The sequence below is a fragment of the Lutzomyia longipalpis genome, chromosome 4 (assembly GCF_024334085.1).
Source record: "Lutzomyia longipalpis isolate SR_M1_2022 chromosome 4, ASM2433408v1".
Classification (NCBI taxonomy): Eukaryota; Metazoa; Arthropoda; class Insecta; order Diptera; family Psychodidae; genus Lutzomyia; species Lutzomyia longipalpis.
The window spans coordinates 10,393,009-10,418,807 of record NC_074710.1 but is presented as its reverse complement, the minus strand read 5'-3'; the positions used below and the strand labels follow the sequence as shown (position 1 = coordinate 10,418,807).

Sequence of the window (25,799 nt, the reverse complement as noted above, 5' to 3'; positions counted from 1 at the left end):
GGTCTTTTAGTAATTTTCCGACATTGCATCGAAATTGCAGTTAAAAGACTTTAAAAATTATTATTTAGCAAGAAAAAGTTATTTTTATAATTAAAAAAAAATAGATATTTTTCTAATTCTTTGAAAGAATCAATTATTTTAAAAGAATTTCGGTTTGATTTTAGGTTATTTTTCAATTCTATTAAATGTATTGACATATTTAAAAGATATTATACAGGCCCTCAATCATAATAAAATATGAATAGTTATAAAAAAAAATTATGGTGTGAATTTCATACTCAATTATTCTTGGTGCATTAATCCGCGAAAAGTTAATGATTAGGGGTATTTTATCAACTTTTACCCAACTTGCACAACCATAAAAACAAAGACTGAGGGTCCCTATTATTTTTTTTTGTATATCTTTAAGGAATTGAAGAATGTTAATAAATTTTTTAAACATCTAAACAGCTATAAAGCTCTAACATTCTTACCCAAGTTTTCTTTTGATCTGTTCATGTATATTTTTAATTCATTTTCTATGTAAAACCAATTCAGGTTAAATAAAAAATAAATAATAAAAATAGTCAATAAAAGAAAAATCAAGAAAATTCGACAATTTCTATCATTAAAAAATTGATAAAATCTCAAATAAAGGAACATATGATGCAATTAATATGATTGCAATTTTTAAAAGATTTTTTTTAAGTATTAGGATAAGATTTAAAGAAATATGCAGAGTTATTTTGGAAAATAGTTAACGTGTTAATATTATAATAATATTTAGAAAAAAATACTTTTTGAAAAATAATATACATAATGTATATAGTAGTAAGAAAAAGCAAAAGACAATTCCAAGAAAAAAAAGGAATTTCAATCTTTCAATCGACAAGAGATAATTTTTATATCAGCGTGCTCAAAATGACGTTTGCCTCTCCTTGTATACATTTTATCGCATTTTATTACTACATTATAGTTTAACTTCATTATAACATTCACAAAATTGCCCGAACGACGTCTTGCGAAAAATCGTGTGAGATCAATTTTCACATAAACTATTCTTATTACTAATTTAATTTGCGGGTTTTCTCCATTTGCGGCATTAATTAGAGTTTATTCGTTTCAAAATTAGTGGTCAGTGAACATAAAATTCAGCTGTGGCGTGAAAGGACTTAATGAGTAGTGCAGATATATGTATGTAGTTTTTTTTTTGAAGAACTGAATGGAAGTTTTTACGACAGATGGTTCTTCGTCGTATATATCAGACACGCAGTTTTCAGATGGTCTTTGTTACGAATTAGCACTTCCTCTTCTACACAATCACCCTCTTTTGATCATTTTCCTTTTGTAGGGGAGTGGATGTTTTATTTTGATAACTTTGACCTACACAGGAAGACACATTTGCTGAATATACTTATATTTTATTTAAAATAAATTGTTGAGTAATCATCAAATTGCAAATTGTCACGTGTAATTTGATATTCACCTCACCCGTGCCCCTTGTAGGCACTACTCCTTGGTTTTACTGTGTGGTGGAAATGGAAAAGCTGTGCAAACATGCAAATTGCCAATATATATTCTGTCCTCATGTATACAATCTATTTTATAGTATATTTATTTAAGCTCATTCCTGTTTGTAGAGCCACTCTGGGACCCCCAGGAAGGAGCATACAAAAAATCATTCAAAATTAAATGAAAACAGAGACATTTGATCTCAATGATCACATACAAAATGAGGTGGAGGGTATAATCGGACAAAGATACTGGGTTAAGTTAGCATATTATATATTTTCTTGAAATATCTCTCAAAGCTCACGGCATGTGGATTGTGGAGTATGTATATATGAACCTATGTAAAAAAAATTGGGGCTACAGACTTTGCAAATATAGCTGACGTCATGGCAGCTGTAGAGATTGTTTTTCATGAAGCTCGGTGATGTCGTTGCGAGGAAGATAAAGTTGTAGGAAATTGCAGTAAAATAATAAATTTCCCTGTAAGGCTGTAGATCTTTTCTTGCATATATACCTATATATAATTCACCACACCTCCATGACATAGGCTCTACACCGCAATCTCTCTGCAAGAGGAGAAGATTTTCTCAGCATGAGAGGATATTTGCACATTGAATTTGAGTCTCTGGAACACTAATAAGACGACAAATATGTGGACACAGTGTCTCCGCGTGTATCCCACTTCTTATATCAAATACTCTGTGATGGACGTTTTGTTAGCAATACTTGATCTCTCTGTACACAATCCCCCATATCTCATTTCCAAATGTTTACCTAAACATATTTAATTTTCCACATTTTTTCGCATCCATTTCCATACGCAGCCATATAGCGTTTAAAAAAATACACACAGTGTGCACGAAAGGAAAATATTGCGCACTGTGTCAATATTGACCATTTTTTGTGCTCTGTACTTTTTCTCCTGGCATTTTTACAATCTTTCTCTCCTCCTGTTTGATTGAAATACATTTCAACAGTTCCACATTTTTTTTTAAATTTGCAATATATGCATGGAAAATTCTTATGAGGATTTTCTTGTGGAAATATATTTTTTTATGATGGTAGAAACAAAAGAAAAATGCTTCTTCTGCATGAATTCATTTAGAATTAATATACAGACATCAAGATTAACTTATATAGTTAATGAAAAATATACATATATTTATGTACATAAGTACGCATAGTCACCCGAGGAAGGCTTTAAGTATACATACATCGTAGGTTAAATAAAATAAAATTTATAAAAAAATGAAACTTTGTAAAATAAAAAATATGCTTTTCTTATGAGAATTATTCTAAAATTTAACACGTTAAGATCTAGTGTAAAAAAATGAGGAATATGGGGCTTTATTCAGTGACCAAGAAACCCTTGAAATTCGCTTAAAATCTTGAAATTTCAGTACAAAATTCAAAGATTTCAAGAGTTTCTTGGTCGCTGAATCAGGCCCATGGTTTATGATGTTAATTCGGTTAAAAAAATTTAGTTTAGCGGAACATTAACAAATCCAAACTAAGTAGCTTAATTTTGATTTACTTTTTATTAATTTAAAAAAAAATCGTAAATATCTGAAATTTATATTTTCTTACAATTTTTATGTTAGTAGAATTTCTTGTAGGTAGTATAGATTTAATTTTCTCTTTTAAAAAGATTTAAAAAAAATCTCTTAAAGTGTGTTTATTTTAAATCTCCCTTTGCCAATTGCAATGTTTTGAATTTTTAAACCATTATTGTTTATGAAAAAAGGTAACATTTTTTTTCTATTTTATATACATACATATGGGAAATTCATTCTCTCTCCCCCTGGTAGCGTAGCGTGAGGTTATTCCTTAATTTACCCATTAATTCTCGTTGACGAAACACTCACCCTCCACTTGGTGTTGTTCCCTTTTTCGTGGAGAGAGGTATTGTGTTGATGTTGGGATGGGTTTCTAGTCGCTCCCCTTGGTGTTAGGGGTGAATGTTTCGTCGGAGCTCTCTCAATAAGGGGTCGAAAAGCATAAGAGGAAAGAGAGGGTCCTTCGAGGACAAAATGCGGGAAACGAGAAATGAATGTGGGGTGATCTCTATTTAATTGATGATATTATTTCACATGCGACGACGCTTTGACGAGGAGATTTCATGAGATTAAATGGTATGCCGTAGGGGTGCGTCAACCCCTATATTGAACGCTTCACAGCCCCGTTAAATGCCACATGTATAGTATGTGCAGTACACTGTCAAAAAAATTTGAATAAAAATCAATTTGATTTATTTAGCGCATTTTTGAAATAATTTTTAAGAAAAATCATTAGAAAAAATGTTTGATTAGCGAGAACTATCACTGTACAGCTTCAATCGACTACAGCTTTAACCGCTTGAAATTTCTCATTCTTTAAATTGAGAGACCGTTAAAAATAAATTCTAATAAAATTTTAGATTATGTATAAAATTATAAATATTATTTTAACATCAGAATAATTTTTAAAATAAATCTATCAGTGTATAATCATAAACTTTGACGTTTATTTGCAGTGTGAGAACGAGGGTTAGGTTTAGAGAGCTTCTCTTGTATAGACAGATAATTGCTGCATCCGAGGGAAGAGACAACTTAAAACGCACACACACACACACACACACACTTGTACGCGGCTACAATGTACACAGAAAAATCAGATGAAAAATGGCGAGTTCCGAAGTCGGTTTTAGCGCATATGTCATTCACATCCTGCACCTTCGTAAAAAGCGAGTATTTCAATTTAGACGAGCAAAAGTGCGAGTTTCCCTTCGCATTTCGAGTGAAACGAAAAATTTTTCACTGTGTGCAGTACACATATAAAATTTTCTGCTGCACAAATTATCGAAATGGTAGGTAGCTTTTCTATGCTTATGAGCACCAAACATTGAGGGGTTGCGTTCGTGACGGTCGTTACTTCCATGGCATTTAATAATCACACAATAAACATCGGCAGTAGCTCTGGGGTATGTCAAAAATGATACTTTTCTTATTTTTTTTTCTTTTTCTCTCAATAATCCTCTGACATTCTAACCTCATAGATGGGTTAAATAAATTGGTGGCAATTGGTGGAAATCTTTCAAAAAAAAAACTTTCATATGAATTTACATAACATTTTAGCGGGTGTCTGCTAATTGATCATCCGTCCATAAGCGATAACAAATTGTGTCAAATTGTCTTTTGAATTTCAGATACGGACACGTAAAGTGACTAAAATATCACAATAAAATTGAGTATGAGGGTATGTACCCACGTGTCATAATTTATTGTAATTAGTTCGTTACATATTATTACAAAGCGGGTCATATATACATATAAATTGCCCGGCAGTTATTTACAAAAAAAAATTTCCCTCCACCCACGCGCCAATTTTTAGGTTAGGTTGTACAAATGGCGTAGATAGAGGGCCACATTATAGATTGCAATGAAATTTAATTACATTTCGAAACGAAGGATGAAAAGTGGTGGATAAATAGGAGCGATTTTGTTTATTTTTTAACACACTCTCTAGTAGGGGGAAGCCGGCCCAAACAATCCCATACTTCGGCTCCGATATTACCAACTTGGTTTCCCTTGCGCATCATTTTCGCCATTATTCACAACCCATTGTGGCGTATGGTGTGAAAGAGATGGTTTGCTGTGCATCATGGCGGGAACAGCCATATCTAACTCGCTCTAAATGTAAATAAGAGGAGAGCAGACCGATAGAATTTGTACGTTGTGAGCGTCAGTTGAAGTTTGTCGTTTACCGCATGTAGACCGTTTCGCGCTGTCTTTAAACTTTGGATATAACAACAGCTCTATGTGGTTTGGATTGTAAGTGGGAAAAGGCGAATAAGTGAAGTTTATATCTTAATACACTGTCAATGTTGACAGTTAATTAAATTAGTCTGTGTAATTAGGCATGTAATACATTGCGTTAGCATTTTTCGTATGGAAGTTGTTAGTTTTTAACGCGGGTGTGGACACCTATGTGGATATTTTTTATTCTTCAACATTCTTAAAGGCGGCTTTTTGTGTAATTAATTCCCAGAAAAAAAAATTAAGGATGAAATCTCTGTTTAGATAAAGGAAAAAAAAAGAATAATATAAAAAGTAGACCTATATCAGTGAATAAATTAGCTGAAAGAAGTGTCGTGAGATTTCCCATCGATGTGAATGGGAGAAGACATTTTCGTGTATATTTATAAAATCCTATGCTAATGACATTGTGTATGCAAAAGGAGGGAAAAGAAGAAAAAAATCTTCAAGAGTACATTTATCAAGATAAAAGCTGAAAGGTATAAACAGAAAATTCCAGTTTAAAATGTTACATAAAATGATATATATTTTATATACATACATAGTAGCGGTGTTAGGGTATATATATAACCGTAGATGAGTGTGGATGAGTGAATTAAATTGATGATGATGTGCCTGTGAAAATTGGCCACTGGTTAATGGATTTACCGGTTTCTCCCCGTGTATATTTGTTCAAAATGTAATCACCACAAGAACCGATGCGACGAGGTCTATGGATTACCAATTGACTCCATACACCAACCTCTTGTTTCCATATCGTGTTATTTATTTTTATTAACAAACCACGCTCTTGCTACTCTGTAAGACATTAATATTCAACGTTTTTGGGTTGGGGGGATTAATGTCGAGTGTCTCTTCTGTGATCACTGCCTCCGCTTGTAATTTCTTCAGACTAACGCTCTTTCTGCTCACTCATCACTTCAAACACCGCGCTTCTCACATACCGCGCGCGGCTAACCACCAGATATTTTTCTCTGTGTATTACCCTTAATTATTTTTTAGTGTGAATTGTGGAATTCACAATTATTTTTCTCTGTGTAGAATCCCTTATTATGTATTTTTGTTCAAAAAAATCAGTAGAATTTTTCTTTGTGTAAAATCTTCTTTTCATTTTTTTTCTGTATAGAATTTTCAACTATTTTTGTTAGCTATTTTAGATCCTGAAGGAATCTAATGGCAGTAAAAAATGAAATGAAGAAGAATTTATTTTTGCCTTACATGGGAAATTCAGAATTTTTTTTCTGTGTATTCCTTACATATTTTTCTCTGTGCACACCTAATTTTTTCTGTGTGCAAAATCCCTCCTTTATTTTTGTCTTAATTGCAAAATACATAATTATTTTTCTCAGTGTAGAATCTCTTATTATTTTTATCTCTTTAAAAAGTTTAGAAATTTTTTCTATGTGTAAAATATCTCATTTTTAAAAACATTTTAAAAAGAGTTTTCATTTTATTTACGATTTTTAAAAATATGAATATTTTAGAGATAAAATTGCAAAAGCAAAAAAAAAGAGTTGTGCATCATATTCATCCTCACTCCCTCCCGACGGCACCACAAATTATTATTTATTCCGTGTGTTTTTCACACATAAAACCACAGAATTGTACAAAAAGCCACTTCAATAAAAATAAAACATTCCCCAGAGTGATGAAATAAAAAAAGTTGGCGCAATTTTTAAATGCATATTGATGTTGTTTTTTTCCCATTTTGCCTGAAAGGTAAATTAAGTCCTTTGGGAAAGTGCTGGACTAAAAAAAAATGTTATTTACCAGTAAAGTACATAGCGATGAAGTTTACTGAAAAACCATGGATTTTTTTTAAAAGTAATTCAAAAGAATATAGGGGAATGAGAAAATGTCGTGGTATAAAAAAATGATAGGAAATAAAAAATAATAAATTGCTGGTTCGTTGTAGGGGATATGCGTGACAAAATGGCATTTCTATTCCCATGGCTTTGGGAGCTTTCCTTCTTTCCACGTACCCACCACAACCCCTAATAGAAGAAAATAAATGCTTCTCCTTAGCTCAATCAGAGAAGTCAAGACTAAGGAAAAAGTTATTTTTTATATTTGTATTCTTACAAGGCAATCAGGCTATTCTTCGTTTTTTCCTCATGTTTTGAGTTCTCTGTTCCAATGTAAACCATCATGTGGTTTCTCAAGAAAATAGTTCGATTTAACGATTGTTTTTCTTACCTGTGGTACCTGAGGTACCTGAGGTTTCTGTGGAAGAACAAATGAGATAGAAATATTTTTTTATAGTAGGTACCAACTACTCTTTCAACATTGTCTTTGGTAAATTACTAGCTCAGAATTTAAATATCCCAGACAGGCTGGCATATTTTTAAAATACAATTTAATTGTTATCCTATTTAAAAATCCTTAAAATGCAATCATATTCAATGGTGCAAATCTGTGTGGCATATATCCCTAGATGACAGCTAAAGTACAAACGTCACAAAATTCTTACCCTCTTGTGTGCAAAATACGTTACCAAAGAGCGTCAAATTGATGGTGCAAAAAAGAAGGGAAACAACCCCTAATTTCTGATTTACAGCGGAGATTTTCAAGGGCTTCACTTTATTTTCCTTCACACTTTATTGCCTCGATTAGTTTGATTTCAGGCACGACCCTCTTTTGGTTTTTCCCCCTAAAGTCGTCCCATTTTCCGGGGATGGGAATATAATACTTGTGTCCGTAACCATGGATTTTACTTATATTTTAAAAGAATGCAGAAGCCCTTGATGTGAAGATTTGATTCAATTTATCCCTAAATTGTGAATATTCATATATAATAACAATGATACAGTGAAATCCTGTATTAGGGACAAAATAATTTCTATTTTTATTGTTTGATTCGTACAGCGTACTATTTTTTTGACAGAGTGTTCCATTCAAATTCATAGAGTTTAACAATTTAAATGTTTAATGTTTTTCTCTAAGTTTTGACGTTTATTTTCTGACGTTTAACAATTTTTCATAAGGTTTAACATTTCTTCTAAAGTTTAACGCTTCTTCTCAAACATTTGACAATTGAACCAATATTCTGCCTAAGGTCCTAAAACCTTTATTTTATATTGTCGACACATAAAGGTTCAGCTTTTCAGGTATTTTCTAAATAAATTGCTTTCAAGAACTTTCTCTGTTCACACTGTGAAGCCCCACTGTTGTGTGCATACAAATTTTAATTCACAGAAGGATGTTAAATTTTTTTTTAACCTCACCTCTGCGCCGTTGAAAAAAAATTCATTGTGCCATGAATTTCTGTACATGGAGTATGCAAATAATTTCTGACAAGTAAATATTTAATTGTTTGCTGTGTTATGTGCATAATATGGTGAAGTTAAATAAAATAGAACTGTGAGTAAACATAATTAATTTCGTGAAAATTGTGGAAAATATGCGGCTGCGTGTACAGTGTGTGATGGTTTTAGCGTTCACTCCTCGTCGCTTCTCAAATATACCTCATGTTTGCTTACCTTATCGTCAATTTCTGTGGATGTTTTTTTTGGCGTGTATGTCCCTCTTGTCAATACCTTTCCATCGTACACTGACCATTTATCTACACATGATTTGGTGTGGGGAGATTCACAGAAGGGGGCCCACAGAGGCTAACCAATACACTAGACCTTTTTTTTTATCCACACCCAGAGAGAGGGATTTATGGTGAGCCATGCGGGATCATCTTATGCAAAGACTCAAATGAGCACACATAGAATAATAAATGGGAGTCTTAAAAAAAAGTCTGCCTAAGTACAAATAAATATTTACACATTTGTACGTCTCAAGTTAAATACGGCGTACACATTTATTTTTCCTCCCTCTTGAATATACAAAATAGTCTGACTTTCTGTGTCACCCAGTTCATCTTATAGACATCTCTATATCTCCCCAGAGATGACACATTTGGGGAGTTTTGGGGGACGAAAGGGGCATTTTATGATGTTTAAATGTTTAAAAAAAAAAGATAAACTTGTGTTGCGTTTTGGACCATTTGTATGATTACAGTGGGACAATTGGTAAAATGTTGGTCCTCTTAAGAGAAAATTCGCGGGTTCGATTCTACCTCTAGCACTATTTTTTCTCCCATCTAAAAGTGTTAGATTATCTATTTTTAGCAATATTTCGCTATTTTTAGCATATTTTTTCTTCTCTCTGGGATATTTTGAACAGATTTCCATCATCAAATTGCTTTTTGTTCGATCATCAGAGAACATGATCCGTGGGATGACCTTATAGCTTCTCTTCTGGATTTCTAACTACAATATAAATTGTATATATAAAGAAGGTTTAAACATTGTATCTACTGTACATAATATGTGTGTAGTAAAATGTATATAACAGATGTATATACAACGATAGTGAGGTGCTACAATGGCTCACAGAACGGTGAAAAGGTGAAATGTTTACACGTCCAATTTAAACATTGAAAGCATAATGGGTTAGTGTCGTGTATTGCTGAGCATGTTCATTTTCATGTGTGGGAGGAATTGGTGAGTGGGTAAATTTCATAACGCGCTGTATGTCTCCCATTCTCGTGTGTATTTCCCAACACAGAAAATTACATTGGGTTGTTGTACAAACAACATCTTCATATTTATTCAATCATAATTATTTGAGGAATGTTTGAGACGCTTATCGTGATGGTGATATGTTATTCTATTGCCCCGATGAAATAAATATTTACACTTTGTATGCCATGGGGGGTGTGGAGGTGAAAGAAATAACTCCACCAAATTGATGGGGATCAGCACACACGAAAAGAAAAAAAAAAGAACTCAAAGAGTCACGAGAAAAGAATGTTGAAGGAGTTTTGTGTTTATTTTTGCCGTATATGCGGATTCTTCCCCCCACGCTGCTGCCAGCGCCAATGTGCGTGTGGTGGGACGAATAAGAATTAAAATTTCAAAATGGCAACCTTAAAATTGCACCAAAAATCCCTCAAACAAAATCCTAATCACTGTATGTGGAAGTATTATGAAAGAAAGTTCAACTTCTTCCCATCCATTCATATCTGATGTCATGAAAATGTAAATGAATGAGTAATTCACGCTTGTAAATTTGCCAAGATGCCTCTCAAACAGGCAAACAGTGAAAAATACACATCCAACTAAGAAAATCAACTTCAAAATTGTTTACCGGAAATTTTCAAACATCACCTCAAACTTTAATATTTATTTATTTCATTCTACACTCGCGATACATCATTGTGCTCCATTGTGTAAACAAATAGTCGCGTCCTCAACTGTATTTACACACCACAGACACTGTCCAAACAATTGAATGAGAAAATGTGTATATTGAAAATTTTTTAGCAACACTATGTATATTTAATTTATAATCACTCATGAGAATTGATATTTGTTTTTAAAATCTCTATATGCCAATAAAATAAATATACACAATCTATGGTGTTTGATGGAGTCTTTCTCTCAATAGGGGACAAAAATCTCCATATTTTTTTTTGTTTTTCCGCTCAATGTGTGACGCCACAAAATTGAAGATAATTCCGGCGAGAGAGAAAAAAAGTCTCTTCCGTGTATAAAGTGATAATTTGTATTCTAAATGGTTTCTTTTATTATTTAAAATAATTTCACAACATTGTGAATTTGAGATATTTCACACGAAAGATAAGTTTATATAAAATGGAATGTTTTATGATCGCGTCTATAGACACGCCATTTTTACAAGATGGCGCTTGCTAACTTATAAATTTAAATTCAAAAATTACCACGCGATTTTTTTTGAGGAAATAACCGTGACATGAAATTTTCAGTGCAATGACTTCATAAATAGATAGATAAAATACGACAAAATGTTGAACTTTAAGACCACTCAACCCACTTTGGGTGGGATATCTTTTGCTCTCTCTACAAGTACTTGACTTTGTATATCTCACTTTCGATGGGAGATTGCCTGTCTTTTTTCACAGACCATACTCTCCACGTTTTGAGTATATATGGTGGAGTTCTCAAGTGCCCATGAGACTTGCGGAGGACAGAAGAGAAAAATAATTTGAATTTATCACTCACGCTCGAGTGGATCAATCAATGAATGTGAGAGCAAAAAAACACACCCGAACCACTTGAGGTTCTCAGTTAATTATTGCTGTGCTCCAAATCATATCGCATGAAAAAAATATGATAGAGTACTCCCAACAAGTGAAATATAAGAGTGTGAATTAATGTTGCAAATGGCGTTGTTCACACGCTGCAATATGCTCACAATTTGACACTGCTAATCTCAAGTAGTTATGATGATTTATCATCTAATACTGCGTCATTTTTTTCATCATTAATGTTGAAGACTATGCTAATGTTTTCCGCTAAATATAGTTTGATGACAATGTTTGGAGGGGAAAAAATTCTGCACAACTCTGGGATTTGAACCAATGATTTGTGTGGTGTGGGAAATGGGGCACTTTAGCCATTATTGACCTCTCTGTTAACAGCAAGGCTGATGGAATGGCACCTTCTTTTTCCATTAAAAAGTATCCTATACCGAGAGCATTTTCCATTCCCTCCAAGAGTATATTTACACTGCAATTGAAAATGCATTTATACAGTTAAAACAAACTCATGTATATAATTTTATTATTGCCCTCTTTTGCAGATCCAAATGGTGAATGTGAAGAGCGTGGAAGTGCGGCTATAAGGGAGGAATACTCTTAAAAGTAATCGCATCGCATACGATAAGAATCGATCGGCAGCTCAAGCCAGGAGTGTTTGATGTTTGGAATTGAACGAGCACCAATGTGATGAAGATATAGCGATAAATGGTTTCACATTCTCACTATGGGTGCCCCAATATAAACATTTAATTGATTCAATGGTGTGGTTACACATTTCTTCACGTTTTTTCCATTCAATGTGATCCCCGCGCGCATTGTATCAGTGCCATAAATAAACAGATCGTGAAATTTTCACAAATTGCACCAATAAAATCAGGCAACAATATAAGTTATGTGTGTGTGGTGATTGTATACCATCAAGTGGAAAAAAAATCATCTTGCAATAGCGGAAAAAATTGCATAATTAATAACAATCACGATCAATTAACTACTGTAATTGTGATGTCTACGTCAAACTCATGTGCTGCTTCATCATTTCATTGCAACGTTCAGCAGAAGCGGCATCAGACCGCCATTAGACGCCACGTGCTCACCATCGGACACGGGTGTTGATTTGAGAACGAACTGTGGGGTGCTCATTTCGTGCCTGACGATAGATGGTTCTCTAATAGCAAGGAATTTATTGGTGTTTTAGTAAAAAAAAATTATATTAGTGTGAAAAAGTGCGATAAACTTTGACTAAAAGGATATTACTTCAAAGTCAATCATTTCTTAAAAGGATTACTTATAACAACAACATCAAAAAATGTATCCAAGTGCTGGGATTAATGCAGCAGCGGCTAGGCATCCGGTAAGTTATATCCTTTTATATTTTTTATTTTAATTTTACAAATAGCAAATTTGTTCAAATAACTATTGCGCTGAAGCTCCATGTGTTTGTGACGTTACTTTTTTTTTTTAATCAATGATATTTTTCTAACGTGTGACGTATCTTTTTTCGAATTAAAAATTCTTTATGTGAGATTTGACGTTCCATTTCTAATATTTGATGTATATTTTCTAACGTGTGACGAATCTTTTTTAACGTTTGATATTTCTTTCCAACGTTTGACGTTTTCTCAAGCATTTGGCTTTATATTCACACGTTTAAATTTAATTTCATCGAATGTTTAGCGTTTATTCTAACGTTTAGCATTCTAATTTTTGACATTTTCATAATACATAGTTGAAATGACTCTTTTTGAAGTTTTCTTATATCGCTTTTAGAGTGGAACTAAATATTTTTGATCTCTAAAGAAAAGTCTAACGGATTAGACTTTTAGGATATTCAGGTATTCAAACACCTTCACTGGTTTTTTATATAAATACACGTTCTTCTTTTTATTCATTTAAATGTCATTTGAATTGATTTTTATATGGAGCTTCTTCGTTAGGTTACTTTGAACAATGTATACAGTTTTCTTTATCTGTCAAACTATAACTGACTGTCAAAAATCAATTAATGTCATTCCTTTGCAAAAGTGAAAAAAAAGAAATATGTTTACTATGCTGTTTTATGAGGCGAATAAACACCGTAAATACTAAATAGAAAATTTAACCAATCGGATTAAATTCCATTGAAGTTTTGTATACAATAGAAATGCACCACACTGTAAGCATTGTATACAACCAATATCACGTGTAATTAAATATAAATATTTAATGTTTATTTATTATGTCTACATGGTTTTGAATATTTTCAAGTGAGAGTGGAAATATTGTTAATTAGCATACATACATATATAGCCTAAATTAGGAGTGTGAGAGGATGTTGAAATTTAAAGTGTGGTGTAATAAATTGGCGCCTATAGCGAAATGAAATGTAAATTTTCACACAAATTATCTTGTATTTAGCATCGTGACAACTTCATTTTGAGCCACCACACGTTCAACTGATACAATATCTAATTGCAATTGCGAAGGGTGGTTAGTGTGTGGTGTATACTGAGGGGGGTCTCTGTAGTTGATGGGATTCTATGTATAATAATGTGCCTCTGTGGCGCAAGACATGTGATTATCCCTATATATAAAGACAAATATTTGGTATTACCATGGGAGGCATTGAACCTGCTTTTAGGGACACTTAAGCTGTGGAAGCATTGGATATAATTATTAGATTGTCTTTAGTCCTTTGAGACATGTCTTATTATGTAAATAAGAAGATAATTGTGGAAATGCACTTGATTTTACATCGAAATTACATTATGGATTTAAAAAAAAAATTATTATTATACCTAAAAAACTTAAAGAATTAAACTTAAGAATTAATTAATTCTGTTCTTTAGGCAAAATATCTCTTATTTTTGTTATTTAATAATATTTAACATATTTTTTTGTTTAATTACTCAATATAATTAATATTTAAAAATTGAAATAAATTATTTTATGACTTTTGAAAATTCACAATATTTAATTAATTGCTATGAAATTCTGATGAAAAAATAAATGAAAGAAATCTCTTCTAGCACATAATGTTATACACTTTAACATGGCATTGTGTTTTATGTACATATTTTTGGAGCATTTCCAACACAACATACATAATATACATTATGTAGGATATCTCCCCAGAGTATTCCTAAAATGTATATATCGTGAAGTAACATGAAAAATAAATATTTATAAAACAAAACATACAATTGGGTCGCTATGGGGTTGTAGATTCGTGAGTGTGTTTGTCAATTTTACTGGGAGAGAGAGTATGCTGAGCATACACATCAAATTGTGTAAATATGCATTTCAGTTGCCATCTCTATGTGGTACACATAATACACACATATTGTATTTGAAAAATTAACACGATTTTAACAAAAATACGGAGAAAGGGATAAAGGCTGCTCAAACTCTGTAAACAACGTTTGCTATATTGAACTTTCTACTCTCCTTAATTAATCTACTGCCAAATGTACAATCTTCTATCAAAAAATCCAACATGGCGTAGATTTCTAATCAGCCATTGTTAAAAGCTAGATGTAGAGCTAAGTAACAAAAATTTCAGGCTTCTCTCTATTAAAAGTGTTTGAGAGACTCTCATTTTGAACTTCATTAAAAACTACATTGGACTTTCATTTAACTATTTATTGGAGATTATGCTCATTGAAAATGAACTGAGCTGAGAATAATGAGAGATTTTCCAAATGTCACAGAATCCACTTGAAAAAGTTCAGTGTTGATTGTGCTTATTTCCAGCTCGTCTTTCCTACTTTACTCAACTACTCAAATAATATAATACCTACCTAAGTATATATGTATGTATATTCCAGTAAAATGTACATAGAGAAGTATTTGTGAATGTGGAGGAGCATGAGCCAAGTTTGCATGACACTGCATAGTTTGTGGCGCTTTCCAAACGCTCTGCTATGAATCTCGCTCAAACTCTCTGTGAACATGGAGAGCTTTATACCAGACATTGAAATTTTGACGGAGCTTCCGCCACCCTTCTGAAAGAAGCTCCTTCAGAGTGGGTTTGCCTATGAGCGAGAAGAAGATACATATATTGTGTGGGGGAAAATAGAGGGCAGGGGGTTGTGCATGCAAAGTCGCATAATATTCTGTTGGGGGCGATGGTATGTACAGACGGGTGTGTGGGGGTGAAGTATGTATGGTGGTTTCACACGCCAGCCGCCATGGAACTACGGCGGCGACTTTGGTGATATTTTGACGAGGGTGGTTGTGGTTTATTCAAGGCAGCACAACCAGAAACCCCAACCTCGTCGCCCACCAAACCACAATCATCCCCCAAAGTCAGAGACTACCACCCACCACCAACAACTTCTCGAAACTTCCACATCTCATCCCCCCATAAGGCACCCCATTCAAAATGAAACCCTCCTTGTGTAGCGTTGTAGGTTGTTAGAGTTGGTGTATCCGATTTTAATTTTCAACTAAGATTTTCAATTAAAAAGTTTAAGAAAAAATACATTCCATCAACATTTTAAATAAGGAGAAAGATTTCACACATGCTAATCACATAATTGGCGACACATGAATTACTATTAATAATTATTTTACTATTGAAATTATAATTCTTATCCATTCATAAAAAAATGAAAAGTTCAATAAGAAGAAAAATTGCTACAACTTGCTGTTGAGTCAGAACGAAACTTCCTTATATCGTACCATTTTTATGAATGGCTTTAGCTTGATTTGTATTTTACTCTAGTCGTACGATAAGTACCTACTACCAGTATATGAAAAAAAAAGAGTTAAAACCATGACCAATGTCAATAAAATTCTTATATAAACTTTTATGATTAAAAAATATTGACCAAAAAATTGAATGAAATTCCATATTTGGATTGATAAGAAAAAATCAAATATGCGGAATTTCCTCTCAATTTTATATTTTTGGCTCTTTAAGATCCGCCAAGAACGGCCAATTTAATTGATATGCATATCCGGTGTAAGTCATGTGCGTCAAACAAAAGAAATAGTTTTAATTTAAAATATTTTAGTGATGAAAGTTTGTCAACGTCATAATTTCTTTTCTTCCAAAAAGTATAATAAATGTGCAGAGAAAAAGAACTCCATCCAGTTTACTACACAACTTCAAGTGAACGAGTTCTAAACATCTTTTTAAGTGTGAATTTAGTGAAGTTTTCATTTATTGTTTTCTTGAGAAAATAAAGAATAATGCATCTTTGCAAATTATTAATTTCTTCCATCGTGTTGGTGGTAAAAGAAAAAGAATTTTGTGGAGTTTGTTTTAAAGATTTAATCTAAATTTGGTAATTTTTAGTATTGCGCTATGTTCGTGACTTCTAAACCGATAGATCCGTGGGATACGGCTAAAGGACTTATGGTACAAGAATAAAATTAAGTTTTAAAAATTGATATTTTAACGAATTTCCTTTTTTTTTAATGTATGATCATAACCAAAATTCAACTATATAAAGGATACTTTATCACCAAATGAGAAAACCACTAAAGGGGTTGAAAGTGAAGAGTTTGCAGACAAATTAAGTGGATATCTTGAGCTCAATTCTTCAGATTTTAACCCATTGAGTGTTTCAGAAAATGATCATATATTTAATTTCTGCACCGATGAACCAAATTATCCCAAAGAAATTATATCAAAGTTACTCGCAGAAGAAAATTTGATTAACAATTTAAGGCCAAAGGCTCCTCCAAAGTTACCAAATTCCACTCACAACGATCAAGATAATTTAAAATATCAACCCTTGTGCGAAACAATAACTAGGCTGATAAATCACCCATTTATTGATCATCCGCAAAGCATAAACAGAAGTGTGGCTGAAGATTTTGCAATTCCTTCATTTCCTGTCTACATAGAAGAGTGCAAGTCAGTATTAAAATTATTTAAAAAAAATGATTTCTATTTTCATAAAATATTTTTTTATCTTAATAGATATGAGGGTGAACCTTCCCATATTAAACACATGGCAAATTCTCCTAAAACCGTTTGTAAAACCGAAAAGAAAGAAGTTGTTGTACCTTATTACAGCAATGGGCGATATGGATTAACGGAACAGCTTCTGCCAGTGGGCTGTAAATGTCATTACTATACCAAATAAGATGGCGCTATGATTTTTTAAGATTATAAAATTAGAAAAAAAAAGTTTATCCGGTTTTGTACAGGAAAGCTCCTAATTTGAGGAAACAATCAGAATATGTCTGATCACAACCAAAAGAGCATACGAAAATTGTCAGAATTTCGATTTTCCAAAACTGAGATCAGCTGCTAACAGCCGGCTAAAATTTTTCTTAAAAATACATACAATGACGTTATTAATTGCATTTTTGAGAACATTTTCTGCCTGCTTTTTCCAGCTGATTTTAGTAGTGGTAGAAAATGGAAAGTCTCTTTAACGATCTCTTATTTCGATTCTTCACAAACTACGCATGTCATGATTGTTTCCTCATTTGAGGGGGTTTCCTATACAGAAACGAATAAACTCCTTTAAGTGAAGGCTCCCAGTGAGTTTTTCCAAGATTGCTTGACCGATTTCAATGATGCAGGCATCAAAATTACTACACGGCAAAGCAATGTGATAAAATTAAATATTTTGTAAAAGAAATGTGAAACTTTTTATTTAGTCAATATAATTTTTAAAAAAAAATTCTGAAAATGAAGTTTTTTCATTTTTGATTCTGTAAAATCATTGAATTTGTGAATGAAATTAATCGGTCACGATAATTTCATAAACTATACAGAAGAAGTTTCTCTGGATAATGGTTAAGGGGGAAATTTGTAGAGGATGGGTGCGGGTTTGTTTCTCGTGAGCGTCGGATACGGCGTCAGACATCGCTGTTGGTGTATGTTGTGTGTGAATAAATACACGTTGCTGTGAAGGGGGGTGGTGGGTAAATAACACATAAGCAACCATTGGATGGGGTAATACGACTGATTGTACATAGGAGATCCATTTGTGAGGTGAAATTCTCCCGTCTATTTACTTTTCAACCCACTCAAACTTGGTATATAGATGATGATGGCAGAATTGGGTATATCTCCTCAAGCTTCACCCACATCTAATGTGCCACACGATGGACCTGCGGCATGTGGGGTGGAGAGCAGAAGGGGTGATGGAGAGTAATTTCCCTGAAAGGAGGTGCTGATAAAATAAGCCATATGCTGAGGGTATGCGATAGTGCATTGGGGTTAAGCTGTGGCCATTCTGGGAGCTTCAGCACGATTAGACACAAATTTGCTCACATGTCCTTTAATAGCACAAGCCCAGTGCCAATCAATTTCAATACTTCTGTGAATCCAGAGATTGTGGTCTCTTTGCTTTCTCAATGCAAAATACTCTGCGATGGGGATCTTTGAGTTTTCAGGATAATTGAAAAAGCTTTTCATAAACTCATGGTGAAAACTCATTGAAAAGCTTTATGTTTTGAGAGGGATAAGTTTGTTTGTTCACAAACAAATACTACTCTTCAATATTTTGATGAACTTGGGGAACATTATATATAATATAGTATAGGAAATAAATTTTCCTAAATAATAATTCATAAAATTCCACATTAGCATTAGTTAGTGAAAATTGTTGGTTCTACCATCCCATTGCAATTTCAACGCAACGCCTCAACAATTTACAATCCATATGGCGGCTGTATCTATGATAAAATGGCACAAATGTGAGGTGAGTACTGGGCGGAATACCTCAGGGCACTCTCACCCCTTGCACCGATATGGTACGGATGGGGAAGCTCTTTCGTAGCAATTTGTGGCGATAGTGGTTGAGGTTGAACTTGTGGCCAGCAAAATGCAAATTTTCGCTCATGTGCTGCTCCACTTTTGCCCATATAGAACTTGCACATTGAGCAGCACACAAAAGGCACACCACCAACCCCATACTCTCAATTCATCCCTCATTTTACCATTTTACTATATATACTTCACTCTCTCAATCGATATACGTGTGGGTTTTGCATTCCACCGCCCAACCCTCCCAAACATCAATATTTACTTTTTCGCTTAAGAACCAACGTTTGGGTTTCTTTCCTTTGGGTTAGGGGGTGGTGGGTGGTGTTTTCTTTAAGACAGTTCTTCATCCCATCAAACCCAATGAAAACCCCAAAGGGTTAATTTTGTATTCAAGTGCGACGGTGTGGCTGAAAGGAATGAAGAAGTACCAAAAAGAATTTTTTTGTCGTCTCTTTAGTAAAAAAAAATATTTTAGAAAACAAGAAATGTTTATATAGGAAGAAGGTGGTAAGGAGTTAGTTGTATTTTGATCAAATATGCAATGAAGTATCTGTAGCTGAAAAAGAGAAAGTTAACCTGTTCGCGTTCTTTGGATCATACAAGAAATTTATTAAAATTAATGTAAACCTGACCAAAGAAGATGTTTTGACTGAGGTTTGTTCTATGAAAGCATCCATACAAAAAATATCGTGATAAAAAGACCGCATGTTTTAGTATTTCACGTGGACGCGAAAGAGTTAAGAGAGATTAAAGCTTTTTTTTAAGGAAAATTTCTAATAAAAGAAATTTCTTACAAAACTATTTTTGTTCAAACTAATCTTTATGAATCTGATGATTGTTGAACTAAATAAATAAAAATTCTTTATGAAATTATGATAGTTGATAATTTTATAAATAAAATAGTTTTGTAAAAAAAAATCTTAAATTAGAATGTTTCCTTTCAAAAGCTTTGATCCATTTCATCTTTTAATGTTAATTTTTTCGTGCTTATAATTCAAATTTTTAGAAGACTACCAACTCTACGGCTTCCCTATAAAAGGAATTTATTCCAATTATGCATTATGATTCTTACAATTTAAAAAAATTAATTTTTTTTCTGACAAACGATTCAATTTAAAATGAAAAATGAAATTAAAATGAAATTTATGATAAATTTTTCATTGAACTGTTCAATTTATAAGCTACCTATTGAATTAAAAAAAACTGAGCGTAATCAATCTATTGAATACGTAGGTAATATCAAATGTAAAACATGATGTTAATTAAGAGAGATTTATTTTGTAAAAAAATAGCAATGAAATTGAATATTTTATTCAAATTGCTATCAGTATAGTAATTATTCAATCTGCAAGTCCGTATATGAAGGATTTAATTTTTTTAAATCATTTTAGTGTACCGCCAGATATGGGTAAGCGTCACGTAGGATTTATTCTTCTCTCATTAAAAATTTAATAAGTAAAAGGAATACATCCGATGTGACGATAACCAATAACTGACTGAACTGGTTAGCTGACCATTTTCCTTACAAAATTAAGAATAAAACATCAACAAAATAGCTTCTTAAACTTATTTTGACCTATTGCTAAAGGCTTTGACTTCAGTTAAAATTTGGCAAAATTTTAATAAAATCGATAACGGCGTTATCGAGATATTCTTTAAAATATTTATTTGTGACTCTAGCGCTCCTAGTGGTCATTTTTCGAACATCCAATGTTCTGAATAGTTGCAGATCTTTTAAAAAACTATAACTTTAATCCGAAAGTAGAAATACAAAAGTTTTTTTTTCTTGTAAGTTCAGTAAAAGATCTATCAATAAACTATCAGATAAAGAAAACTGCTGCTTTATTGTATTACGTTAAATTCCTCTGAAATGCAAATAATTTCCTTTTTACTTTAACAATAGGTGGAAATGAATAAAAATCAATTATTTTCATTTAATTCAATTTCAGGGTCCACCACAGCCAGGACAGCCTTTCAAATTCACAGTGGTTGAGAGTTGTGATCGAATCAAGGAGGAATTTAATTTCCTGCAGGCGCAATACCACAAGTAAGTCAATTGAATGGGACTCTTTTTTTTATTTATCTGCTTAAATGCAAATTTCCCTATATAATCGGAGAATTCATTGTGCCTTCTTTATCCCTCCTCCTCCCTTTCTTCTAGTCTCAAAATGGAATGCGAAAAATTGGCACAGGAAAAGACAGAGATGCAGAGGCACTATGTAATGTACTACGAAATGTCGTATGGATTGAATGTGGAGATGCACAAGCAGGTGAGTTTTAAATTGAATATCACTTTATATGTGTGGGGGGCTGGGAAGGTGGGTTGTGGGGGAAGGGGGTGGAAAATATCGCATTGAAGAGGAAGGAAAAATTCTCAATATTCTTCTCTTTTTTTTCTCCCAACGTGTTTTTCCCCGAAATGGGGTGCAATATCATGTTCGGAATTTTCATTTTTTATTCACAAATACCTACCCTTACTGTGGGGGCGGGTGAGTGGGGTAGAACCACCCCCTTTGTACATTTCCAGGTGCTTCATTTTTTATAGATTCATGAATAAAAAAAAACTCACAAAGGGCATTCAAAATTAATGGAACTTTTGCAATTTTTGCTTTACTGGTTTTTCTGGGGATTTTCAGATCTCTATTAATAGGGGCGGAAAGGGCAAAATTGGAGTTTCTGCATTGTTTTAAAGCAGATTTGAGCTACATATGCTCGTCTAACTCTTGAAAATAACCAATGAGAAATATTTGTAAAATTTTTAATATATAGAGATATTTCAATGTGCTGAAAATCGAGCAATTTTTCCCAAGTTTAATGCTAAAAATTAACTATAAAGGAAATAATTGGACGAATAAAAAAAATGATTTGAAAGGTTCATCCTTTAGCTTTATACTGATGAAGAAAGCATCCAAAAATATTAAGTAGAAATATATTCTTAAAAAATCAGTTACATTTTGGGTCAGGGTATGACCTAAAAAAACGCGAAAGGGTTAAACAGTATCTAACCACCCCCCAGTAGATCAGCAAGAGGGTTTTCATTTCATCCTAAATGATAGCCCTTACACAGTTCTAGCTATGTGGTGTGTAAAATGTGCATATAGTAGCTTAAATGCATGCGGTAGGGGGATGAATATCCCTCGTACAGCATCCTCCCTCTCCTCACCATTCTTTGCATTGCTTTTTAGTTGGATGCCTCGACCTATGCTTTTTAGGTTTGGATGCGAGGAATGGGAAATTGAATGAGTTTGGTGTTGGTGCTGCGGGGGTGGAATAAAGAGCTTTCTCGCTCTCACTGCATTGTGTATTTATCTCCATAAGGGGATGGGGTGGTGTGGGTGGGAGAAAATTCTATGTGAATGCACTATGATAGGGAAAAGTGAGAGAGAGTTTGTGGGGATGAGATTGAGACTAGAGTTTGAATGTGATACACATATAGCCATACTCTAGCCACATAAGCCACCCACATTGAATTCTCACCCCTCTCTGTTTCGTTCTCACTGGGGTTTTATCATCACCACCACCCCCCTAAAGCGCCACCCATGGGAATCCGGGCTTGGTGTATAAATAAAACCGCAATTCTGTGGAAACTTTGGCCACATCCAGCCGGCTGAACAAAACTACCATCGAAACCAAATGTGGCTGCCATAACTATCCCATGAACACATCCCACCGAACTAATCTCTCTCTTTCCCTGCACTTGGGGGTTTGGGGATGATTTTTCCAACCCCTTTCAAATGGGGTGAGATTCCACAGTGTACAATATGTGTATGGAAAATTCATTTCTACTATCCTCCTGTGTTGAGTGAGCTTTAAAGTTTTCTTTAGATTTCCACTAAATTGTTGATTTTTTGGTGCAATTGCAGACGGAGATCTCGAAACGACTAAACGCCATCATTGCCCAAATTGTACCTTTCCTGTCACAGGAGCACCAACAGCAGGTGGCAACGGCTGTGGATCGTGCCAAGCAGATCACAATGACGGAATTAAATGCCGTCATTGGCCAACAACGCCCGGATTTGCCGCGCTTGCTGCAACAGATGCATGCACAGCAGCTTCCGGCCCATGCGGGGGCCCCACCAATGCCTATAGGAATGCCCCATCCGAGTATAGCTCCGGGTGCCCTTGGGGGGCCACTTGGATTGGCAAATACCCCCGGGCAGCACCCACTAGCCATTCTAAATAAGCAAGAGCTCCACCGACCTGAGGAATCTAAGAGCAATAGTGGCCTCAGTGTACCCGAAGATCGCCATGTTAGTAACGAATTTTATTTTTCAGTTAACAAAAAAATAAATCTTCCTTTTTTTTCACAGAGAAATTCAATTTCACCTACGGATCGAGAAAAATATCGACCACGTACACCGGAGGAGCGTGAATTGAAGAAGGTGAAGAAGGAGGAAAAGGATTTAGGCCATGTAAGTCGATTAGTCGTGCCATATGGCCAAATATGTATACTTTTTCGCGTCCCAAAAATTATCTCTAGTATCTGTTATAGCAATCCGACGGGGAGAAGTCCGATCAGGACCTCGTGGTTGATGATGCGTCGGAATCGAATCCCATGTCACCGGTACCCAATCAGCATCACAGCAATGGGACGGCGTCACCGCGAGAGAATGGACTGATGGTGAAAAAATTGGATCACCAAGATCGCGTGGGGCCACATTCCCCGCGATCGGGCACCTCCTCAAATGCATCAACCCCATCGAATAAGAAACTCGAGGATAAACCATCGACGCCAATTTCCAAATCTGTCACACCGACAAATTCCTCAAATGGGCACGCTGGTGCCCCACCTGGTGGGGGTGTAGTGAAGGCCGTGGCGAAACCACCTGTACTCAATCCAGGCGCCTACCCGCACTACTTGGGGCCACTAAATGGTGCTGCACCGCATGAGCTACAGGCTGCCTATGGGGCACCTGGGGTGCACAATAATCTCCCGCCTGCCATTAATAATTACCCACGGGCACCACTACAGGTTGGCTTTGATCCACATCCACAGATGAGGGCACCCCTGGGGCCAGCACTCGGAGCCATTCCCGGTGGAAAACCGTGAGTTTGTATTCTTCCTTATTGGTCCTCTAAAGAATTTATGAGATCGTTGAGATTATTTGAATGCTTTTAATTGAAGTTTCAACATTGAAGGATTTTATGCATATAAATGTATGAGAAAAATAATTTTGATTCAAATTTTTTGCAGGGACCTAGTCAAAAAGGTTTTTTTGGGTGTTAAGTTCAGGAATTTAAGAATTTTCTTTAAAAGAAATTATTTTTATGCTTAAATTGCATTTAAAAATAAATTGAAAGAAATTAAAATTAAAAAATATAAGACGTTAAAAAAACATATATTTAGAAGAAACGTCAAACGTTAGAAAATGAGCATTGAATTTTTTTAAACGTCAAACTACAACAAATTTCTCAGGAATGCTAAATCGATTCTTAAAACTTAGAAAAGAATTAACAAAGTTGGAAATGGGGTGTTAACGGCTAAAAAAAACATTTTAAATGTTAGAAAAGAAGCTTCAAACATCAAATAAATGTCAAATGAAAGAAAAAGATCGTCCCGTCATACGTAAAAAAAATAATTGTCAAATGTTAAGAATAAACATCAAGAAGCGTCAAATTTTTGTACAGAAACATCAAATCGATCTCTGAACCATTTTTAACGTCTTCAAAATTAAACAAAAATTAAATCTGAAAGTTCCTTCTTCAATATATTTCCGGCTGGAACGGAATGTTTTTCAGGCTGACGTCATTATTTACATTTTTAGGCAAACTTTTGGCGATTTTTAAGCTATTCCCTGCAGATGATAATTAGATGTAGATTTTTTGTTTTCTTATTCATTCTCAAGATTTTTTTAATCAAATTTCGCTTTTCTCGATATTAAAATAAATTTTCCTATACAGAAATGAGTAAACTCCTTGAAACTTTTTTTTCTTTAAATTAATTTTTTTTCAATAAACTAAAACAATTTTAAAATTCAATTTACATTTAGATATTGAAAAAAAGAAAGTCATAACGTTCTCAGTCGCATTGAATAGAAATCTCTAATTTATTGTCAAATAAAAATGCAACAAAAAAATTAACTTAATTTTCCTTTTTATTTGTGGCAGTGCGTACTCCTTTCATGTGAGTGCTGATGGACAAATGCAACCGGTGCCATTTCCTCCGGATGCCCTAATTGGTGCCGGAATTCCGCGGCATGCCCGCCAAATTAATACTCTTTCCCACGGTGAGGTGGTGTGCGCCGTGACGATCTCAAATCCCACCAAGTACGTGTACACGGGCGGCAAGGGATGCGTGAAGGCGTGGGATATCTCCCAACCTGGCAATAAGAATCCCGTCTCTCAACTGGATTGCCTCCAGCGTGACAACTACATTCGTTCAGTGAAACTTTTGCCCGATGGTCGAACACTAATTGTGGGTGGTGAGGCTTCGAATTTGTCCATTTGGGATTTAGCTAGCCCCACACCGCGAATTAAGGCTGAACTCACGTCTAGTGCACCTGCGTGCTATGCTCTCGCCATCTCCCCCGACTCAAAGGTGTGCTTCTCATGCTGCTCCGATGGCAATATAGCCGTGTGGGATTTGCAGAATCAAACGTTGGTTAGACAATTCCAGGGACACACTGACGGTGCTTCATGCATTGATATTAGTGCTGATGGCACAAAACTCTGGACTGGAGGTTTGTTTTCTATTTTTTTTTTAATTTAATTTTCTCTTTTTTTTTTAACATAA

General features: G+C 34.2%; 2 protein-coding genes across 5 annotated transcripts in view; both read left to right on the top strand.

Annotated features, from left to right (window-relative positions):
• The window catches only part of LOC129796209 (mitochondrial uncoupling protein Bmcp-like), a 590,308-nt gene that overhangs the window by 394,889 nt on the left and 169,620 nt on the right, over window positions 1–25,799 (top strand). The window lies entirely within an intron of this gene.
• LOC129796068 (protein groucho-like) overlaps window positions 5,211–25,799 on the top strand; it is a 21,291-nt gene continuing 702 nt past the window's right edge. The window contains exons 1-8 of one of the 4 annotated variants that reach the window (XM_055837771.1): window positions 5,211–5,300; window positions 11,898–12,706; window positions 21,016–21,113; window positions 21,228–21,336; window positions 22,930–23,316; window positions 23,377–23,478; window positions 23,559–24,112; window positions 25,175–25,746. In XM_055837771.1, the coding sequence (XP_055693746.1) occupies window positions 12,662–12,706; window positions 21,016–21,113; window positions 21,228–21,336; window positions 22,930–23,316; window positions 23,377–23,478; window positions 23,559–24,112; window positions 25,175–25,746 (1,867 nt within the window). In that variant the 5' untranslated portion in view covers window positions 5,211–5,300; window positions 11,898–12,661. Of the gene's footprint in view, window positions 5,765–11,897; window positions 12,707–21,015; window positions 21,114–21,227; window positions 21,337–22,929; window positions 23,479–23,558; window positions 24,113–25,174; window positions 25,747–25,799 lie in introns of all 4 variants that reach the window. The other 3 variants (XM_055837770.1, XM_055837769.1, XM_055837768.1) reach the window with 3 other exon arrangements.